Below are 20,236 nucleotides of genomic sequence, written 5' to 3'. Positions count from 1 at the left end.
TGCCGCAGGATCGCTTATTAATGCTTTACATATTATCAGGGATTTGTTATATCAAAATCCAAAACATATCTTTGTTTAAAATACTTTTCATATTTACGGAAAATTTTTTTTCAAGAATTTGATTCTATTTAATTATCGATGACTTTTGGTTTACGAAAGATCGGCTAAGTTTCCAGGAAATGAGGGGATTTTGAGGAACACTGATGAAAAGTGTGCGAAATGAACTAGAAAGTGTCCTACTATAAGTAAACAGCAAAGTTCTAGGTTAAATATCGGGTCCTGTAAGAACCAAGAACAAATTGAAGAAATGGATTTATTTAAAAAAGTTGCCTTGACTGCTGCTGTTGTTAACCATCGAAGTTTTAAGCCAACGTGCCTCAACACTTCATTGGTGAGAAAAATGACGCATCTCGAAACAAGTTTGAGACCTGTCATATTTACAACTCTTGATATTGGACATGAATACTCCATACAGCGGCAATTAAGTGAATAGCAAGTAATGCTCTAATGTCCAATCATCGTTCTATTTGGCTTAAAAAGGGCCCTTCACCCCTTTGATTATAATCTGAACCAGACCTTGTAATGTCTTTCATCAAATTATGCGAGGAATTGTTTTCACGACCCAAATATATATACAAGTTTTAATATTTTGTCCACAATATATTTTACATACAAAGATGTCTGACATGAAACGTTACTAAACTTGAGATATATGAACATTGACAGCTTTTATCCCGAACGTTATTGACATCGTTATGAATTAATTTAGTCCGAAGTAATGAGTAAATATATATATTATGGTTAAAATAAAATTAGCTTCGGGAATGAAACAAAATTTTTCTCCTTCGTGACTGAGTTTTCTTTTAAATTTTATTCGTGCCAATTGTATACCGTCATAATATTGAAAACTTGCTGCGTGTTATCGTTGTTTTTATTTCATTTTATAACCATTACGCTTTTTTTTATTCATACAAAGCATATTGAAATATCTAGAATAATATTCTTTCAGTTGTGATTTTGAAACCTAGTATTGTAAAGTAGGACCTCGAAGCAATATATCTTGGGAAAACCCGAAAATATAATTGCAATTAAGATTCGTGGTACGATTCAGCGGGTTCGTGCGAGCTCGTTATTGGAATGAAACCGTTCTTGTTTTAGACGTTAAACAAATGCAACACCGTAGTTAACGATTACGATTATATTTGGCGTTCCGTAGAACCTGTTGATGGTGGGGCGATACGAGAGAAAACCCAATTTTAAATTTTTGAACCCAGCACTGATTAAGATTTAATAATATTTCAACTTCTTTTACAGAATTTCTTTCTTAGTGGTATTTTTCATCTAAATCTTTAGATGAAATATTTCGGAGGTTGTTAATTGTCAAGTAATAAAAATAGTACAAATGATTCCATAGGAGCTGTAAAGTTTCATTTGAAAAATTACTGTTGTTCGGGGTTAGTCACCGTGTAAATAGATTTTTTAGTTTGAAGGACATTTAATCATCTCATTTCCGTGGCCGGCACATGCTTTTGCTCAGTTCCAGGAACAGATCAAATGTGCTATAAATAAATTTGAGTGTTCTTATAACCAATATTGCAGGGGAAGATGGGGCACGTTGGGACATCGGGCACAGTGGAAAATCAGCTCTCGTACTGATACTATATCCGCAATCCTGTCCGCGGTTCGATGTTTCAATCCGCCTCTCGGTGAGTTACAACGTCCCCGCGAACGGACAATGGACGGGTAGAGCGGCGCAAGCTATGAGGTGAAATTGGTTTAGGTAGGTTGAAACTAAAATTTCACCGTTCCAGTTTTTTGTTTCTACTTTAGCCTTTTAACATGACAAACCACCGTCTGGTATTTTTCAGCTTTAGTCCACTGTAAAATATTCATAACGTTGGCGAGTGGATGAGCCTTCCGAATTTTGCCGAGGGATGGTCTGAAAATATTTGCTTCCTATGGGGAACAATGGACCGGGGTTCAGTGGGACATGTCCTACAGGGCACAATTCGAGAGTGTTTGATACAATAAGTGCTCAGAAACCTAGAGATGCCGTATATTTTGTGTAAGATTATGGTTTCTTTCGACCCATGGCCCAATATGGAATATATTCGAGAATCAATAATATTTCCAGATTTAGATTCGAGGAAGGAAATATTCAAATTTGTTTGCAAAATTTTTTGTCAAAATATCTGAACTATTTCAGAACATTTATTTCAAAAATATTAAATCTTCAAATTTGAAGTCTCCCTGTTCTTTAGAGTTTAGACGATTATGCTGATTAATTGCTCATTTTTAAAGGCATACTTCGTTGAATTTGACAGACTGACCCATTGTGCCCCAAGGTCTGTCCGAATGTGCCCCACAGGTGGGTACAGTGGGACACTTGATAGACGTTTTCCAAAGCAATTTGGTGATGTGTGTCGCAAAGGAATTTCTTAGTCACTGAATAAAAACTACATTTACCCACTATGCATTAGTCCCGCCAACTTAACTTTTTATCACCAGGTGTACCCAAACAAAACGTTGTAGCTCATGATTAACTTTAATATCAAGTCTCTCATCAACAAGTTCCAGTCAGTAATTTGCTTAATTTGTTACACAAAATATCGAGTTAAAATAAACTCAAAATGGACAAAGACCAAGAAGAGCCGGAACTCAGGCACAATGGAGAGTAAATTGCCTTTCCCCTCAACTTGTTGTTATTCAGTGATAATGCATCTATCGATCCAAACTTTTCGACAACTAGTTTTGCATTGTATTTCGCAAATTCGAGTCGAGTCCGTATACTGTCACCAAATCAGTGGGCGCTTTGTCTATGATTCATGTTTTTTGAAGAGAAATGATAACAGTTCGATGATTGAAATCTATCCATCTTGGTTTTTCTCAAATACCGATGGGCCGATTGTGGAGTGCCTTTTATTCATTTTCAAAAATAGCACATTGCTTGCTTGTACGTATTGTGCTATAAAATTTAATCTATTACCTAATCGATTCCCCTACTAGTTTGGATCCGTTTTATGCTAGCCATCCGTTATAACCCGTTGCATATTCATTTATATATAGGTGAGGTTTAGAACATCAATAGTTTCTTAGATATTTTTACCGTTGCGTTCGAACAGCCGCATACGATGCCGAAATTATAATTTCAAAAATGTAAGTAAAAATTCTTGTTTTGACTTTTATTTTTATTGCGTACATTCATCGCCACGGTGGTATCTAAACTAAAGTCATAAGATTTTACCCGGAATGTTCATCCGAGATACCAGAGAGACATTTTGAGACTAAAAATCATGAAAATTAGCTCACGAGCCTACTACAAAATTGATTTAGGGAAAGGCAGCCTTCGGCAAAGCGAGTGCGTTACGATAATGAAGAATAAACTTACATCGGCGGCAATCTACTGATTTAAACGATGAGACGCACTAGCCTAGGGCCCAGGGCTACTCAACTATTTTTACCGAAGGTCCGCATACAAAACTTCAAAAATATTTTGGACTTTCCAGAAATTATATTTCGGCATCTTTAAACACGCTATTCCTCGGCCAACCAATGATTATTAGCTAATCAAAATTGTTTGTTATGGCGTTATAGTTCTTTTCATATATATTTTTAAATCTATAAAAGTTTTATAAATAAAATTTTAAGAGTGGGGCTAATGATTATGAATGAAGAATTATGCGCGTTAAGATGTGTGTCGCAAAGGAATTTCTTAGTCACTGAATAAAAACTACATTTACCCACTATGCATTAGTCCCGCCAACTTAACTTTTTATCACCAGGTGTACCCAAACAAAACGTTGTAGCTCATGATTAAATTTAATATCAAGTCTCTCATCAACAAGTTCCAGTCAGTAATTTGCTTAATTTGTTACACAAAATATCGAGTTAAAATAAACTCAAAATGGACAAAGACCAAGAAGAGCCGGAACTCAGGCACAATGGAGAGTAAATTTATAGGATGCTTGTTATCTTAAAGCAATCCTAAACAAAGCTTCGTTAAAAGCATAAACTCTCGGTTAACTAGAGTTTAAACCAGACTTCCAAATTCCCTCTGACTCAGTTAGCGCAGAGCTTAACCCAGCAGACAACGAATATAATACAAAGTCACCAACCTTATAATTCTTGTATTGACGACACAGAGCAGAATATAGATACAAGATCAAAACCAGTGAGTTAATTTAAAGAATTATTGTCCGTTTATATACAATAGTCGAGACGCCTGTTATGCCTTTAGGGTTTAGCTTTTACGTGGATATCGTTTATAATAAATAAAGTAAGAATGCCGTAATTAAGTCTCGGCAATTCTTGTAAAACGATTTAGAAGGATGTCTGTAGCCAATTAAATAGTTAGCTATAAGTGGTCGAGTGATTAAAACTGGCTTGTACTAGTTTGTCTTGCTCAAGGGCAAGATAACGTGTTTTTAACTAACGGGTTATTCCTATGAAAGCCAATTAAGTATTTAACGTAAATTTCATTTTTTCAACCTTTTTCAAATTCAGAAGAAATCTTGTCCTAACTGGAATTACTTTTTTTCTTACTGTTACAAATATGGTCTAAATAACTAATATCCCTATATAATTCGGCCCTAAAGAACGGAGTTCGGGGTTTCGGCATAACAAACGTGTCAAAAATTGTACAGATTTCTAAAAAAATAACAAAGAGAATAACATAAAATTGTAAGTGAAATTGAAAATATATCGTAAAATTGAAATTATAACGTCATAAATTGAGTGATTTAAAGTTATCCCTGATGATGAAATATTAATTCAATTTTCAATAACGAAAAACATAATAAAATGATATCAATAAACCAATATATACTTTTTTTTTTTTTTTTTCATATTTTTTTTATTTATTTATTTATTATTTTTTTATTCTGAAATATTTATTCAAGTATATATTCACCAAACAAAATATGTGATACAATACAATGTAAATAAGAAAAACATGTCACCAAGAGAGGTGAAAATTTCAAGAAGGAAGATTGGGGTATAGATTGGGTAGGTTATTGGAAGTATGGGGGGCATGTATAGGTACAGCAGTCTCAGTGTCTTCTCTATTTGTTCTATTTACGTTTGGCAAAGGTTCTACAGGATTAAGTTCCTGAGCGGGGTTTCTAAAATTTATCCAAAATTGTCTAGCTCTGTTATATACAGGCGTTGACGAGGTTTTGAGCATTGGTATCATACGCTTTATGACGAGTATGGTCAATACAATACCCCAAAACATTCCTAAATGCCATGCTAGCATGTAGAAAGCCGACAAAATTGGATGACTGATAAATGCTAAAGCGTTTACAAAGTTGTCTTCAACTTTGTTTTTAGTTGTAGTAAATTGGTTGTTTGTATTTGTTTCGGAGGACGACTTGTGATCCAATAATATCTTTTCTTTGATCAAGTTCAGGTGATTGATCGAAATTAGAATATTATTGAGATCTTCGAAGCCTGAGTGTCCTCCGTGGGGCATATCTTGGAATATCTTTTGATATTCCATTGGTTTAAAGGTTTCGTTGATTTTGGTTAAAGAAGGCCTTAGAGATTGTATGTGGGCATTTGTATGAGTTAGCGTGTAATTGATATACGTATAGTATCGCCCATTGATTGCAAAAGTAAACGTTCGTCCGGAGACGAAGTTTTCAAAAAAATGTATACCTGCGTAGACATTCGTATCTGTAAATATCTGCGCAACTATGGTAACATTATTTTTGTTGAGAAACGTTACAAGTGGCCTTGTTGCATAAGTATTATTATAATATAGTGATCGTAATATAGTAACGTTTATTTGCTCACAGTGTATTTCTGTGAGGATATCCCCTACCGTTATAGCAGCATGTTTGCCTCCTAACACTTCATTTAAAATTTGACCTGGATATTGTTTACTTAGAGTTTTGTATATTCGGGTTAGAATACTTTCCAGTTGACACTCGAGGTAATTGATGTCTGATGATATATTAACAATTACCTCGGTTACCCTGTCAGTATTTTCCTGAATAAAGCCAGTCAGAGTGCTAGAAACAGAATCTACCACTACGGAACTATACCTTAGTTTTGGGTATTTAGAATTGATGAAACCAGCAGCTTTCAATGAAGAACATTTGTGAGTTTCAAATAAAAGTGCATTATTTGTACAAAATGTTTTTGTATTAAAACATCTTTGAACATAAGCACCACATGAACCCCATTGGTGGATGCTGGCTCCCAATTCCGGAAAGTCTAATCGGTAAATGTCACCCGACGCATTATAATGCAATGCCATTTTCGAATTGAAATTTTTGAAAGGGGGACAATCTATTAATGGGTAATTTTTCCAAATAATTGTTTGAGTACCTACAGTACAAGATCCGGAATTAATACTGCAAGTGGCTAATCCTGAAAATGGGCCTAAAAGAATACCTTTTATATGGTCATAATAAATTGTTGTAAGAGCCAAATGTGCATTAAAAATTTTCCCAGTTGTGGTTGTTGGCCAATTATATTCGTATTTTACTTCATTATCAGTAGACCAAGTATTTTCTGAGGTTACTTTCAAATCACCAATATTTTCAGCTTTGAGAGAATGAACCCAATCTTGACAATATAAAGAAGTTGGAGGATCGGCCATATAAGATTTAGATTTGTCATAAATTGAACCAAAAAAGAATCTAGTTGCCTGCCATTCTGTGACAGATTTTTGGCAGACATACACTGTAATATTAGTGTATGCTGAAGATAATTTATGTACCGTGGCATCGCAATAATCTACGCGGGTGATAGTATTTCGTTTACAATTTGGTGGTTCCGGTATGGCATATTCTGCTACGGGTACTTTTGGATCACAAAAATTCACTGACACTGTTGGGCTAGGGGAGTTAAAAGGAAAAGCATAAGAATATATACATACATTTACGAGAAAACTAATAATAAGCGTAATCATGCTGGCGGTTGTGGCGTGTCGTTCTGCCGGAACGCGTTGTTGTTGGCGGTTCAGGCCTGTTTAAAAACAATAACGCTGTTTCAGTATTCGGCTCAGTTGGTATTTCTAGTTCTGTTTCGATATGCGCCGGTTTTATTCTATCTATACTAACAGTTTGAGGATTACCATTAATATCTATTTTATAGTACTTTGCATGTTTTTCTAACACTTGGAATGGACCAATATAAGGCGGTATCAAAGGTTTTTTAACTGCATCAACACGTAAAAATACATGTGTGCAATCTTTTAATTCTTTAAATATGAAGGTTTTTCTATTTTCTGGTATTCTTGGGTTTGTTGGTTTTAAGTCTTGGACGAATTGTCTAAGACGCGCTATAAATTCATTAGGTGATTCTAAGTCCAGGTTTATATTGTTTGAAAAAAAATCCCCAGGTAAACGTAAGGATGATCCGTATACTAATTCCGCCGAGGATAAACTTAAATCTAATTTTATTGCAGTACGTATCCCTAACAAAACTAAACTTAAATTTTGATACCACTCATGGTTGTTTGAACATTGTGCCATAAGTGAAGCTTTAATTTGTCTAATGGGTCGCTCAGCAGTTGCATTACTACAAGGGTGATAACTTGTAGTACATATATGCTGACTTCCTAAAAATTTTATCATTTTGTCCCATAAAGAACTTCTAAATTGAGCACCCCGGTCAGTAGTTATTACCGTTGGAGATCCAAATCTACTTACCCATGATAAAAGAAAAGTTTTAACGACAGTTTCGGCAGTTATATCTCGCATTGGCGTTACTTCGGCCCAACGGGTAAATTTATCAACCGTAATTAATAAATACGAATAACCGTTCGAAACTGGCAAAGGTCCAATTATATCAGTATTTACTTCTGAAAATCTTTTATTGGGAACTAAAATAGGTTGTAAGGGTGAAATAGTATGTCTAGTTATTTTAGATTTCTGGCATGGGATGCAAGCTCGACACATTTTCCTAATATCTGAATTCATATTTGGCCATGCATACCTAGCTTGAATTAAATGTTGAGTAGCTCTAAGTCCAGGGTGGCTAAGATTATGCAAAGTGTCAAAAATTTTTTGCCTAAATTTCCTAGGTACAACTGGTCTCTTATTGGGTAATTTAGAATCACAAATTAAAGTTAAGCCTGGAACTGAGGTATCAACAAGATCTAATTGTAAACTCATGGGATTATTTAACAATGCCTGTATTTCTGGGTCCGTGTTTTGCTCTTGAGCGATAGAAGTAAGAGAAATAGAAGGAGAAAGATCGGAAATCGCTGCAATTGTTGATCTGGATAGAGCATCAGCTACGATATTTGCAGAACCAGGTATATATCTGATATCAGAAGTGAATTGACTGATAAAATCTAGATGTCTGCTTTGTCGAGGTGAAGTTCTCTCCATGTTTTTGTGCAGAGCAAAAGAAAGAGGTTTGTGATCGGAAAGAATAAAGAATTCCCGACCTTGAACATAGTAGCGAAAGTGACGAATACTCAGAAAAACTGCTAGAAGTTCTCGATCAAATGTAGAATATTTTTGCTGGGCAGTATTGAGAGCTTTGCTGAAAACTGAGAGAGGTTCCCAGTGCTCTCCTATCTTTTGTTGTAAGATAGCGCCAACACCAGTTAGACTTGCGTCGACGGCTATGGAAAGTTCTGCATCCGGTTTCGGGTGATTAAGCATAATAAAATCACTCAGAGCATTTTTGGACTTTTCAAAAGCTAATTTAGTGTCGGCTGTCCATATTACAGGCTGATTTTTAGAAATATAATTGGCTGCTAGTTTATGTAAAGGAGCTAAAATACAAGCACAATTGGGTAAAAACCGTTGATAATACGTGAAGGCGCCTAAATACGATCGTAACTGCCGTTTTGTCTGAGGTATGGGAAATTCTCTTAACGCTTTAACTTTAGATTCCATTGGTTTAATACCCTCCTTATCAACTAAAAAACCCAAAAAGATTAGCTTATCAACTCCAAATGAACTCTTTTCTCTGTTAATTACTAGGCCATATTCATTTAAAGTTTCAAATAATTTATGCAAATGTTGCTTATGCTCGTCTACAGTTTTACTATATACAAGAATGTCATCAACATATGCAAATACATTAGTTAATTGCCTAGTAACATCATCTATTAACCGCTGGAAGCTAGCCTGACTGTTGCTAAGGCCGAAGGGCATGACGTTCCATTTAACCTTGTTAAACCCCGTAGTAATCGCAGATTTTTCACGACTATCCGGGTGTAACGGAATTTGAAAATAAGCCGATTTTAAGTCAATTTTTGAAAAAACAGTACACCCCCTAACTTCATTGGTAAAAGATTGAATATGGGGTATAGGATAAGTATCCTTCTTTGTCTGTAGGTTGAGTAATCTAAAATCCCCGCATAGCCTATAATGGTCTGGGTTATTTATATCCCCATTTTTCTTAAGGACTACTGTGATGGGTGATGACCACTCTCCACTAGAGGGCGATACAACTCCCTGGTTTAACATTTTATTAATTTGGGCTTTAACGGCGGCTGCTTTTAATGGCGCTAGACGTCGCGGTTTCGCATGAACTGGAAATCCGGTTGTTACTATTCTGTGACTAACATTATGTTTACGCTTCGGTGACTTATAGTCTTCTATCAATATCTGTGGGAATTTATTTAATAAGGCTTCATATTCATCATCATTATTATTCTTAGGTGATGAGTACGCGGAAACAGAATTTAAATTACCAGTAGTTGTTCTTATAATGTTTTGAGAAAGTGGGTCTATTACAACCTTATTTTTAAAATCAATTAGAAGTCCATAATGGGTTAAAAAATCATTTCCTATAATTGGTATGGGCACATCAGCTATCGTAAATGACCACGGTAAAAGTACATCGTGGTTAAAAGTTAAATTCAAACGTAATTTACCAAAGGTAGATATTGAAGTACCATTAATTGCTTGTAAAGTTTTATGACATTTCCTATGAACGGCATATTTACTTGATGGCAAAATACTAATTTCAGCTCCCGAATCTATTAAAAACTTATTATTGGAATCGGGATCGTATAAAAATAATTGACGCTTGTTAGAGTGAGATGTGCCACGCTTAGTTAGCGTCGAAACTGAGTGGCCAGTCCTTTTCCCTGAAACGTACAACCAGGCTCGCATTTAAAAGCATTTCGACCAAAAGTCGAATGATAGAAACACCATCCGCTAGGAGATGAAGTGTTTGGGTTGGAATAACGGTAATTGAAATTACCGTTCCTAGGTGACTTTTGAAATCTATTTGGAGCTGTGAATCTATGGTTATTAAAGGGCTGTCTAAAGTTCGATTGAAAACGTCCCCTGGGCTGCCAATTAGTATTATATCTCGGATACCTCGGATAAAACTTAGTTCGAATATCAGTATTATTTGAAGTTAAAGTTTGATTTTGCAACTGATTAGTTAAGGCATTAACACTATCAGTTAACGTATTAATTTTAGCTTCCATCAACTTATTTTGGGTCTGACTTTTAATATAACTTGAATCAGGTGAATTATTAGAATTTCTATAAATCTTATCGGCCTTCTCTGCTAACTCTTCTAAACTATCATCGTCCGACGCAACTAGAATTGACTGCATTGCCTTAGGCAATTTTTCCAAAAATAATTTTTTCAGTAAAGCACGAGCAAAAGGGTCCCCTCTATGATCTGGATTTATAAGTAATTTTAATTTTTTTAGCAAATCTGACGGCAATTGGTCACCTAAATCCCCTGAGTTGAGAAATGACGAAATCATTTGGTCTTCCGTCGGTGCATAATTTTTTACTAGGGCTTCTCTAAGTTCCGTATACGGATTTGTAGCGCTTATGTCTAGCAAATCCGCCCCTATTTTTTCAATTATTGAACTATCAAGAACAGCTAATACTTCATCAAACATTCTTGTTTCTGATGTAATATCAGCTCTAGAAAAAGCAGATTCAACACATCGAATCCATAAAAGGGGAGAGTGAATCCAAAATTGCGGGATTTTAATATTATCACGATCATTATATCTAAAATGTGATAACGGTTTCCTATTTGACGACGACGAAGGTATAGGTTCGAATAGATCATAATTTTGACTAGACGACGGTTTAGGCGACTGCTTAGTTGACTGCATATTATTATTATCGGGCAACTGAGATTTAATAATTAAGGGTGGTTTTAATACGTCTTCTGGCTTAGGTAATTCACTACTCTTATCGGTTGGAGCTAAATTAGATTTGGCCTTTTTAAATAAATCAAATGGGAAGACACTAGCTCTCATGGGAATACGGATTATAAGAAAAGAAATAGGAAAGAAAATTGCAGTACATACCAAAATTAATATGCAGTAAATTGAATGAAATACAGAATGTCCGTAGAAATATCCTTAGGCGATTTCGTCTTCTTCGCGTCAATAGTCGCTGATCCGGATCCTCGTGTCGATGTCGTAGAGTTGTTTTTTCGTTGATAGTCGTAAAATGTCGTTAACTGTTGAAAGATAGGAGATCTATTAGATTAGCATGGACCCGTATATGCAACTTATAGGATATAATATTAACGTGAACTTATCTTGTGTTCCTCTATTTTTTTTGTGAGATTCCGTGCATTGATCTGTCGTCGTTGCTGGTCTAAATAACTAATATCCCTATAAATTGCCTTTCCCCTCAACTTGTTGTTATTCAGTGATAATGCATCTATCGATCCAAACTTTTCGACAACTAGTTTTGCATTGTATTTCGCAAATTCGAGTCGAGTCCGTATACTGTCACCAAATCAGTGGGCGCTTTGTCTATGATTCATGTTTTTTGAAGAGAAATGATAACAGTTCGATGATTGAAATCTATCCATCTTGGTTTTTCTCAAATACCGATGGGCCGATTGTGGAGTGCCTTTTATTCATTTTCAAAAATAGCACATTGCTTGCTTGTACGTATTGTGCTATAAAATTTAATCTATTACCTAATCGATTCCCCTACTAGTTTGGATCCGTTTTATGCTAGCCATCCGTTATAACCCGTTGCATATTCATTTATATATAGGTGAGGTTTAGAACATCAATAGTTTCTTAGATATTTTTACCGTTGCGTTCGAACAGCTGCATACGCTGCCGAAATTATAATTTCAAAAATGTAAGTAAAAATTCTTGTTTTGACTTTTATTTTTATTGCGTACATTCATCGCCACGGTGGTATCTAAACTAAAGTCATAAGATTTTACCCGGAATGTTCATCCGAGATACCAGAGAGACATTTTGAGACTAAAAATCATGAAAATTAGCTCACGAGCCTACTACAAAATTGATTTAGGGAAAGGCAGCCTTCGGCAAAGCGAGTGCGTTACGATAATGAAGAATAAACTTACATCGGCGGCAATCTACTGATTTAAACGATGAGACGCACTAGCCTAGGGCCCAGGGCTACTCAACTATTTTTACCGAAGGTCCGCATACAAAACTTCAAAAATATTTTGGACTTTCCAGAAATTATATTTCGGCATCTTTAAACACGCTATTCCTCGGCCAACCAATGATTATTAGCTAATCAAAATTGTTTGTTATGGCGTTATAGTTCTTTTCATATATATTTTTAAATCTATAAAAGTTTTATAAATAAAATTTTAAGAGTGGGGCTAATGATTCAGAATGAAGAATTATGCGCGGTAAGATGTGTGTCGCAAAGGAATTTCTTAGTCACTGAATAAAAACTACATTTACCCACTATGCATTAGTCCCGCCAACTTAACTTTTTATCACCAGGTGTACCCAAACAAAACGTTGTAGCTCATGATTAAATTTAATATCAAGTCTCTCATCAACAAGTTCCAGTCAGTAATTTGCTTAATTTGTTACACAAAATATCGAGTTAAAATAAACTCAAAATGGACAAAGACCAAGAAGAGCCGGAACTCAGGCACAATGGAGAGTAAATTGCCTTTCCCCTCAACTTGTTGTTATTCAGTGATAATGCATCTATCGATCCAAACTTTTCGACAACTAGTTTTGCATTGTATTTCGCAAATTCGAGTCGAGTCCGTATACTGTCACCAAATCAGTGGGCGCTTTGTCTATGATTCATGTTTTTTGAAGAGAAATGATAACAGTTCGATGATTGAAATCTATCCATCTTGGTTTTTCTCAAATACCGATGGGCCGATTGTGGAGTGCCTTTTATTCATTTTCAAAAATAGCACATTGCTTGCTTGTACGTATTGTGCTATAAAATTTAATCTATTACCTAATCGATTCCCCTACTAGTTTGGATCCGTTTTATGCTAGCCATCCGTTATAACCCGTTGCATATTCATTTATATATAGATGAGGTTTAGAACATCAATAGTTTCTTAGATATTTTTACCAGTGTATAAACAATTGTTACATTGATGACAAAATAAGTTTAATGACGACACAAGGGATGATAATCTGTAATATCTTTCAAATTTTGAACAAACATACTTATCCATATTAAATCAGGAGAAATTTTAGGCGTTTCTGGATATTGAGATGTGACGTTAAAACAAAGTAAGGCCAGATATATTCGAATTAGAGAAAATGGTTTGCGAAACATCTAACCTTCCATATAATTCCGTTTGGTATCCATGTCTTTCAGTTGCGTTTCGTTCTTCATATATAGCAGAAGGAAATGAAAAGTTTTGACTTTCGGATTCCGGTTCTTCTTTGAACGACATATTTTGTCTTTGAAGTTGTCTTTTTCTAAAGCTTCCGGTTTTTGAATGTATACTACCATCACGATTGGAGACCACATGGGTTTTTTTGTTGTATAGATGTTATAGATTCCATCTTAACACATTATAGTAATTAGACGTATTGATGTACAGCCTAATTCTAAACTGCTCTCTGTGTCCTAAAGTACCACTAAGAACGGGTATATAAATGAACATCTTTCATCACTCAATGCTGTATGCATCAGATGAATGCTTGGCCAAATTTAAGTTTCGACCGATATATTTTGAAACAATATGAGCTAAGAGGTCATTGATGACACAATTTTTTTTATATAACCACGAATTTCCCTATAATTTGCATTTACGTAGTTTTTAAATTATAGGTGAATTTCGATAAGCAAAATATATAAAGTTACTACAAATTTTATCCAATGAAACAATATTCTTTGTTTTATTCGCGAACTTTTCAAAGGTATTTGCTATTATACTGTATATATACTACGTTGTCGAGTTTAAGGCAATGTTAGGTAGTCATAACATAAGGTGATTATTAGTCACTACTCAGCTGCATTCAAAAGGCGGTAGACATAAACGGTAAAGTGTTGAAGGTACCGACTAGGTATTTTTCATATATTAGTACTCTAGATATAAACTCTGCATAAGTAACAATTTAATTAGTATATATGTATAATCCAAAACATATTTAAACTTCACCTGCTGTGTACCAGTATATCATAATCTTAATTGTCCAATAAAACACATAAAGACACAGATCTTTGAAAAAGTATAGCTTTTAATAGACTAATACTCAAAAATCTGAATTCGGGTAAATTGAAATTGGTTTAAAAAATCAAAATTAAATTCCGATTCCGAATCAGACAATAAAATTATTTGTAATAAGCATTAGGCTGGACGAAATAACTGAAATAACAAATTTACTCGAACGGTGTGTATTTGTCAGCAGAACCTTCTATCTCTAACTTAAACTCATTCATAAACCAATAGGTTTGTTTGTTTATTCATCATATTCTTTCAAGATAAACTCAATCTACGCATTGACCTGGAATGTCTTATGCGACTTATAACTTCGTACCTGTTCTCACTTCCTCATGCACTTCAAAACAATTTCTTTGGATTATCTTATAACTTAAATGAATTTCTGCAACAACAAACGTTTCATTTCGACATTCCGGCACGGCTTATTTTATATTCACTAAAGACTCGCAACAATCCTTTAATCGCTCGGTTTCTACCTTTTCATATGGTTTCGACCTCGCAACCAAATGGCTTTACATTCAATAACTCAAACCTATAGACAGTGTTTTGATATGTAAGGCCGATGAAAATACTTGTTTTTTAAACTCCAAGCAATTGCAGGTTTCTTACTTTGTTAGTCATAACAATTTGTCTATGACATGAATGGTAAGGTGATCACGAGCAGAGGTAAAATAAATTTAGCATGGTTTACGTTATTCGTGCATCAAAACCTGTATACTCCACGCTTGGTAAACAGTAAAAAGATATTTCCTATAGGAAAGTTGATTAAGACGTGGGTTCCTTCGTGTTGTAATCAAATTGTTACAGGCTCATATTTAAATTTACTTTCCGGTCGTTGCTAATATACATAGACCGACAACACAGTTGCTAATGCATCATATTTACAGTTTTGAAGACAAAAAGTTATAGTAGGAAATGCAGAATCACCGCAAGCACAATTACCTAACCAATGTATACCGAATGGTCATTTCGCGGTGATCCTGTCCATTATGGGAAAGTCATGAATATGTATATATATATTTTTTAAATTTTGCTTTGACTTTGTTGTGCGCGTTTGCCTGCATGGATGGCTACTAAAAAACGATTTGATTGATTGATTGAATTATTCGTGATTATTTTAAGTTACAGTTTTTAATCGCGATGATTTCGATAATTTAGGTCAATTTTAAGACGCAAAGAAATTTCAAAATAACGTAATACACGCATTTATTAACAGGTTCTGTGGTATTAACCATCCATGAGAACATGTAACCTATTTTAAAGGATTCAAATCCCGTTTACTAAGACCATTCAGAAAAATGTAAAATGCCATAAAGGTCCTAGAATAGATCCTCGGCTCTAGCTCCCTGAAGGCAACACGGCTTTCGCCACCAACTCAATCAATGTATGTCGCTGGAACAATCATATATATATGACTTACCATATTCCTTGTCCACGGTGTTAGTAATCAAGCAGTAGACTGCGTTTGAGTAGAGTTGTAGCTCATTATACGTTAACCGGAGAAAAATATCACTGGGCAACTGTATTTTACTAAGTAGCCTATGTGTTTTATATAACGAAGAAATGTTGTCTTTCAATCGTGGGTTTACATTATTAAAATAGTGTATTTACCAATCAAAATCATATTAGAATTAAATGAATATATCGATTTAGATGCTGTATTTTTTTTATAAAAAAAACCAGTCCTCGCGATCCAAAGTGATCAAAATATCGCAAGTTTACTTACTTTAAATTTAATAAACAACCAGAGTTTACCGTTCTAATCAGACTATTATTATGTTGCATGGGTGGCGTTCTTGTAAAGAAGATATATAAAGCCTTCAGTTATTTTAAAGTTAATTCCCGAGAATTACGGTTGTTTTTTGCGCATCTCGCGTTTATTGTCGCTTTAAATTATATTCTTTCGTGACAGATATTACTTGAAATCAAACCAGACACTGTGTGATGGGCAAGGAAATACATTTCCGCCGTGTTCTCTTATCTCACCTTTCTTGCGACACTTATTTTATTACGAATTGTTATATTGAGTTATTTAAAAACTTGCAGCGTGAGCAAGCTTAGTGACATCGTCAAATACCAACCAAGTCAGTCTAAGTTGGTATTTCGGGACCTACCTAAAAAAAAACTGGATTACGCGGCGTTAAGTCGGCTCTGCGTTTCGTCACTACTGTCACATGGCTGACGCTTGTAAACAGAAGAGTGTTTTTACTAAAATAAAGGCACAAAGCGTTAGAAAAAAGGTTTGAATTTCGGGATCTCAACCCCAGTTGGAATATCTAGAAAAAAACTCAAAACGTTCCTTCATTAGATACAAATATATGCTAAAATTGTTCTGTGAGCCGCACGGAATTCTATCAGCATGACAGAGTTTGAACCACCCTGGTCTACCTTATCAAAAAACTCCCGACTTTGCTGACCACTATATCGTTGAAATGCGATAGTGGAACCGCCACATAGTGTAAATAGTTCATTGGTCCAATTGTTGAAGAGAATAAAAATTTTTACAAAACAAAAATGCATCAACAAGGTGAATACTAGAAACGAAAAAACAACAACAATTTAAGAAAACGACTCATAGGCCATTTCGGGTTCAATAAATAAGTTTCAGTGTTTATTTTTAGTAAAGAAGGTTAATATGATACTTGAAGACAAAAAATAAGCGAATATTTTGAAGTTTTAGTCGTTTGGTGAACTCGTAATATTTTAATAAATACCGATAAACTATAAAAAATTATGCTCTAAAATTTTTGTGGTGCCCCTCTTTGCTTGGTGCCCCAAGCACATGCTTATATTGTTTGATGATTAATCCGGCGCTGCTTAGAGGTAATGTCACATTCAAATCATGTGAAGTATTTCTGGCGCCAAGAAGATCTTCCGCTGTTGGATATATGATGTTGGTGTATACACTCCGATTCATCGAATACCTGAAAAATTTGAGACTATTGGTCTCAGTGTGAATATTGGTATGAACTAATCACGGCGCCACGGTTTCAGTTTTGAGACCTTATTTTACACACTTTGGAGTTATTTCATTTTATATGATTATGGCGTCATTTATTTTGTGCTGAAGACGTACTATAGTTTTATTTTATTTAATGCGCTTGATGTTTCCTGACGCGGTCACTTAATAAATAAGATCTTCGCCCAAGTTCCTAAACTTGCGATTGTATGCAAAGTAAGAGTTAATTTGTTTTCTGCACTTGTTACACTTCAAAATTTACCTTCAAATTTATTACAATCAACAGTCAGGATAAATGTTGAATAATCTGATGCAAACACGATCTTCGTCACTTCGTGTTGCCATTTTCATAGGACTCAGCTGTGATAATAAACACATAAATCAAACAAATGTTTGTGTTACAAGTGGTCACAGTCGAAAGTAATTGTTTACTTACAGTATACAAATATTGAAGGGATTACACCATAAACAAGAGAGCTATGCTCAAATATATAGACACGTTACGCTGAAATTCACTGTGGTACGGCACGGTAACTTACCAGCAGGCTTGACCACGGAACCTGTTCGTTGATCAAGTGATCGATATATGTTTGCGGAATCGCCACATGGTGGCAAAGTCTGATGACGTCATAGCTCAAAATAAAAATGAATCTCATAAAGCTCACAGGAATATTTGAAATTAATAAAAGTGATAGCCTTCTAGAAAAAAATTCCATCTTTAACTACTGAAAATTTCAAAGCAATCGGTCCAGTAATCAAAGAGAAAAGCGACTTTTTAAAAACGTATCAAAGAACAATAACAGGAACAATAAGCACAACGACTATATTGCGGAAACTGGCTGTATTCCAATCACAATGTTTGGTTGCATTAAAAAGTACTCCTATTATAGCGTTACAAACCCAGTGTAACGAACTGTCTTTACATATTATACATTATAGAAAATATCTACATTACATATGCAGCATGATTCCTCATGACAGCGAAATTACAGCACAATTATTTAAACAGTCGTGGGAAGAATATTTTGCTGACAAATCATCCTTTGCAACGTTTAATATAAAAACAACCAACAGCTTTTTTACCGACTTCTCTGTTGCAAAAGATGTCAATTTCAAGATTTCTTCCTGGATAATGAAGCCGCCGCAAATTGATACATCTCTAACGATTTATGGTACAACATGTTCACCAACAATACTTCAAACGTCATTTCTTGACCATATACACAAAAACTATCAAGACTATGTACAAGTATTTACTGACGGTTCGAAAAATCCATTTGGCGTAGGTGCTGCATATTATGTGCCTCAAGCGAAAGTAGAGAAAAAACTTTAATTACATCATAAAAAGTATTAATATTCCGTTGCGAAAAAAGTTTGGGAAGCGCTAGCTTAGGGTAGGGATAGTGGGAGGAAGCCGCCAGCAATACTCTGGTACTAAATTATTCTCTACTGGATTTGAACCTGCCAATCCAAGCGGGGTAATCTCAGGTTAGAAATCAAGAGTAGTCCGAAGGCTTAGCACGATGCGACACTCAACGCAAACGTAGTCAACTGCAGTGCACTGCCCGACATAGATACTAAACACATTAATACACGTCTATACCATTACGCTGGATGACGAAATCTCAGGATTGTTCTTTATGGCCGTACATACCTGTATCATGATCGCTTTTTACCAAGAGATCTACTCTAGAGACAGACTCAAAGTGCTTCATGCAGAACTAGAGTCTCCACGAACTAATTGTTTACTCAAAATGACATTAATAAAATTTAAGAAGCAGCAAATACATCCGAGTTATTAATTAGAGTAATTTCAAATCACTCATTAATATTAAGTAACAATTTGTTTTTGTTACGTTCTCATTGTGGGGCTCCGTAAATAACAGTCTACCTCTTCACGAGCTCCATGACACCAAATATGTGAATCAGTCGTTGTCGTCGGTATGCTCTTGTCCTGAGCAGTCAATTACCGTATTAACTTCACATAGAACCGTGATAAATGCTGTTGCTGATGTTATGTCTCTGCCGTTTGGTTTGGGCGGAGAAATTACCTTTACAGTAGGGCGTAGTCATCGGAACAACGTCACATTGTGACTCCACTTTTAAGGACATCGCCGTCACGTTATTGTATGAAAACATTCTTGACTGCAAAAGTCAATGAGCTAAGATTTGTACTTCAATTTAGAGAATGCATTGATATAAAGCTGAACACGCCGTTATTCTTTCATTGGGTGGAAGGAAGGTTACATTTTTAATGACATCCACGTGCGCGTTTACTCGACAAATATAAACAGACGAATGTAATGGAAATGCTGGATTCTTTGTATTAAGCCCTCAACCTTCCTATCCTCGACCCTCTACGCTATCTCTCTATCCTCTCCCCACTGCCCTATCTCCCCAACTTCCCCATTCTCGAACCTCCACTCTTATCTCCCTCAACCTTTCTCTTCTCGACCCACTGCCCTATCTACCACAACTTACCTATCTTTGACCTACAGCGCTACACTATTCAGAACCTGTCCTAACGGTTTTTTATTCACGACCCGATCACCACACTGAACTTTACTATCTTGCGACAAACTTCCATTGGTTATACTGGTCGTGTATGCCAATGGGATGATTCATTTGTACGTCGACAAAACATGATTGACGGCATTCGTAAATGTAGGCTTGAATCTCAAATGGTAAACAATAACCATAATTGGCAGTTTAAAAATGTGTTACTTATTGGGCTACTGATGGTTTCTTGATGGGAATGACAGTTTTCTAAATTTTAACAAGCCGTTTGATGCCCTTAATAATTGGCCATGTCGTGAGTCTTGTGATAAGCTGATGCTGATCCGAAATAAGCAGTAGTGCTCTGGTCCGTATAAAGTTGAGGGAGTTGGAGCGGTT

At 35.4% G+C, this 20,236-nt stretch overlaps 3 protein-coding genes and 1 long non-coding RNA gene across 4 annotated transcripts in view; all 4 read right to left on the bottom strand.

Moving 5' to 3' along the window:
* Positions 1-14,208, bottom strand: part of LOC144430345 (uncharacterized) — a 28,794-nt gene extending 14,586 nt beyond the window's left edge. The window contains exon 1 of the mRNA XM_078118254.1: positions 13,493-14,208. The gene's annotated coding sequence lies outside the window, so the exon portion shown is untranslated. The remainder of the gene's footprint in view (positions 1-13,492) is intronic.
* On the bottom strand, positions 4,111-11,546 carry LOC120338364 (uncharacterized). The gene is made up of 2 exons (XM_078118498.1): positions 11,258-11,546; positions 4,111-6,972 (listed from the first exon to the last, which is right to left on the bottom strand). The coding sequence occupies exon 2, from the start codon at positions 6,914-6,916 to the stop codon at positions 4,976-4,978; it is 1,941 nt and encodes a 646-aa protein (XP_077974624.1). The 5' UTR covers positions 6,917-6,972; positions 11,258-11,546; the 3' UTR covers positions 4,111-4,975.
* Positions 9,895-11,262, bottom strand: LOC144430507 (uncharacterized). The gene has a single exon (XM_078118499.1). The coding sequence runs from the start codon at positions 11,204-11,206 to the stop codon at positions 10,028-10,030; it is 1,179 nt and encodes a 392-aa protein (XP_077974625.1). The 5' UTR covers positions 11,207-11,262; the 3' UTR covers positions 9,895-10,027.
* A 3,046-nt stretch (positions 14,209-17,254) lies between the features above and the next one.
* Positions 17,255-18,078, bottom strand: LOC144430502 (uncharacterized). The gene is made up of 3 exons (XR_013479575.1): positions 17,881-18,078; positions 17,604-17,701; positions 17,255-17,306 (listed from the first exon to the last, which is right to left on the bottom strand). It is a non-coding gene; the product is annotated as an uncharacterized LOC144430502 (long non-coding RNA).
* Between the last annotated feature and the right edge of the window lie 2,158 nt (positions 18,079-20,236).

Source organism: Styela clava, chromosome 12 (genome assembly GCF_964204865.1).
Source record: "Styela clava chromosome 12, kaStyClav1.hap1.2, whole genome shotgun sequence".
NCBI lineage: Eukaryota > Metazoa > Chordata > Ascidiacea > Stolidobranchia > Styelidae > Styela > Styela clava.
Note: the sequence above shows the minus strand (reverse complement) of the source record. Positions and strands in the feature narration are given on the sequence as shown.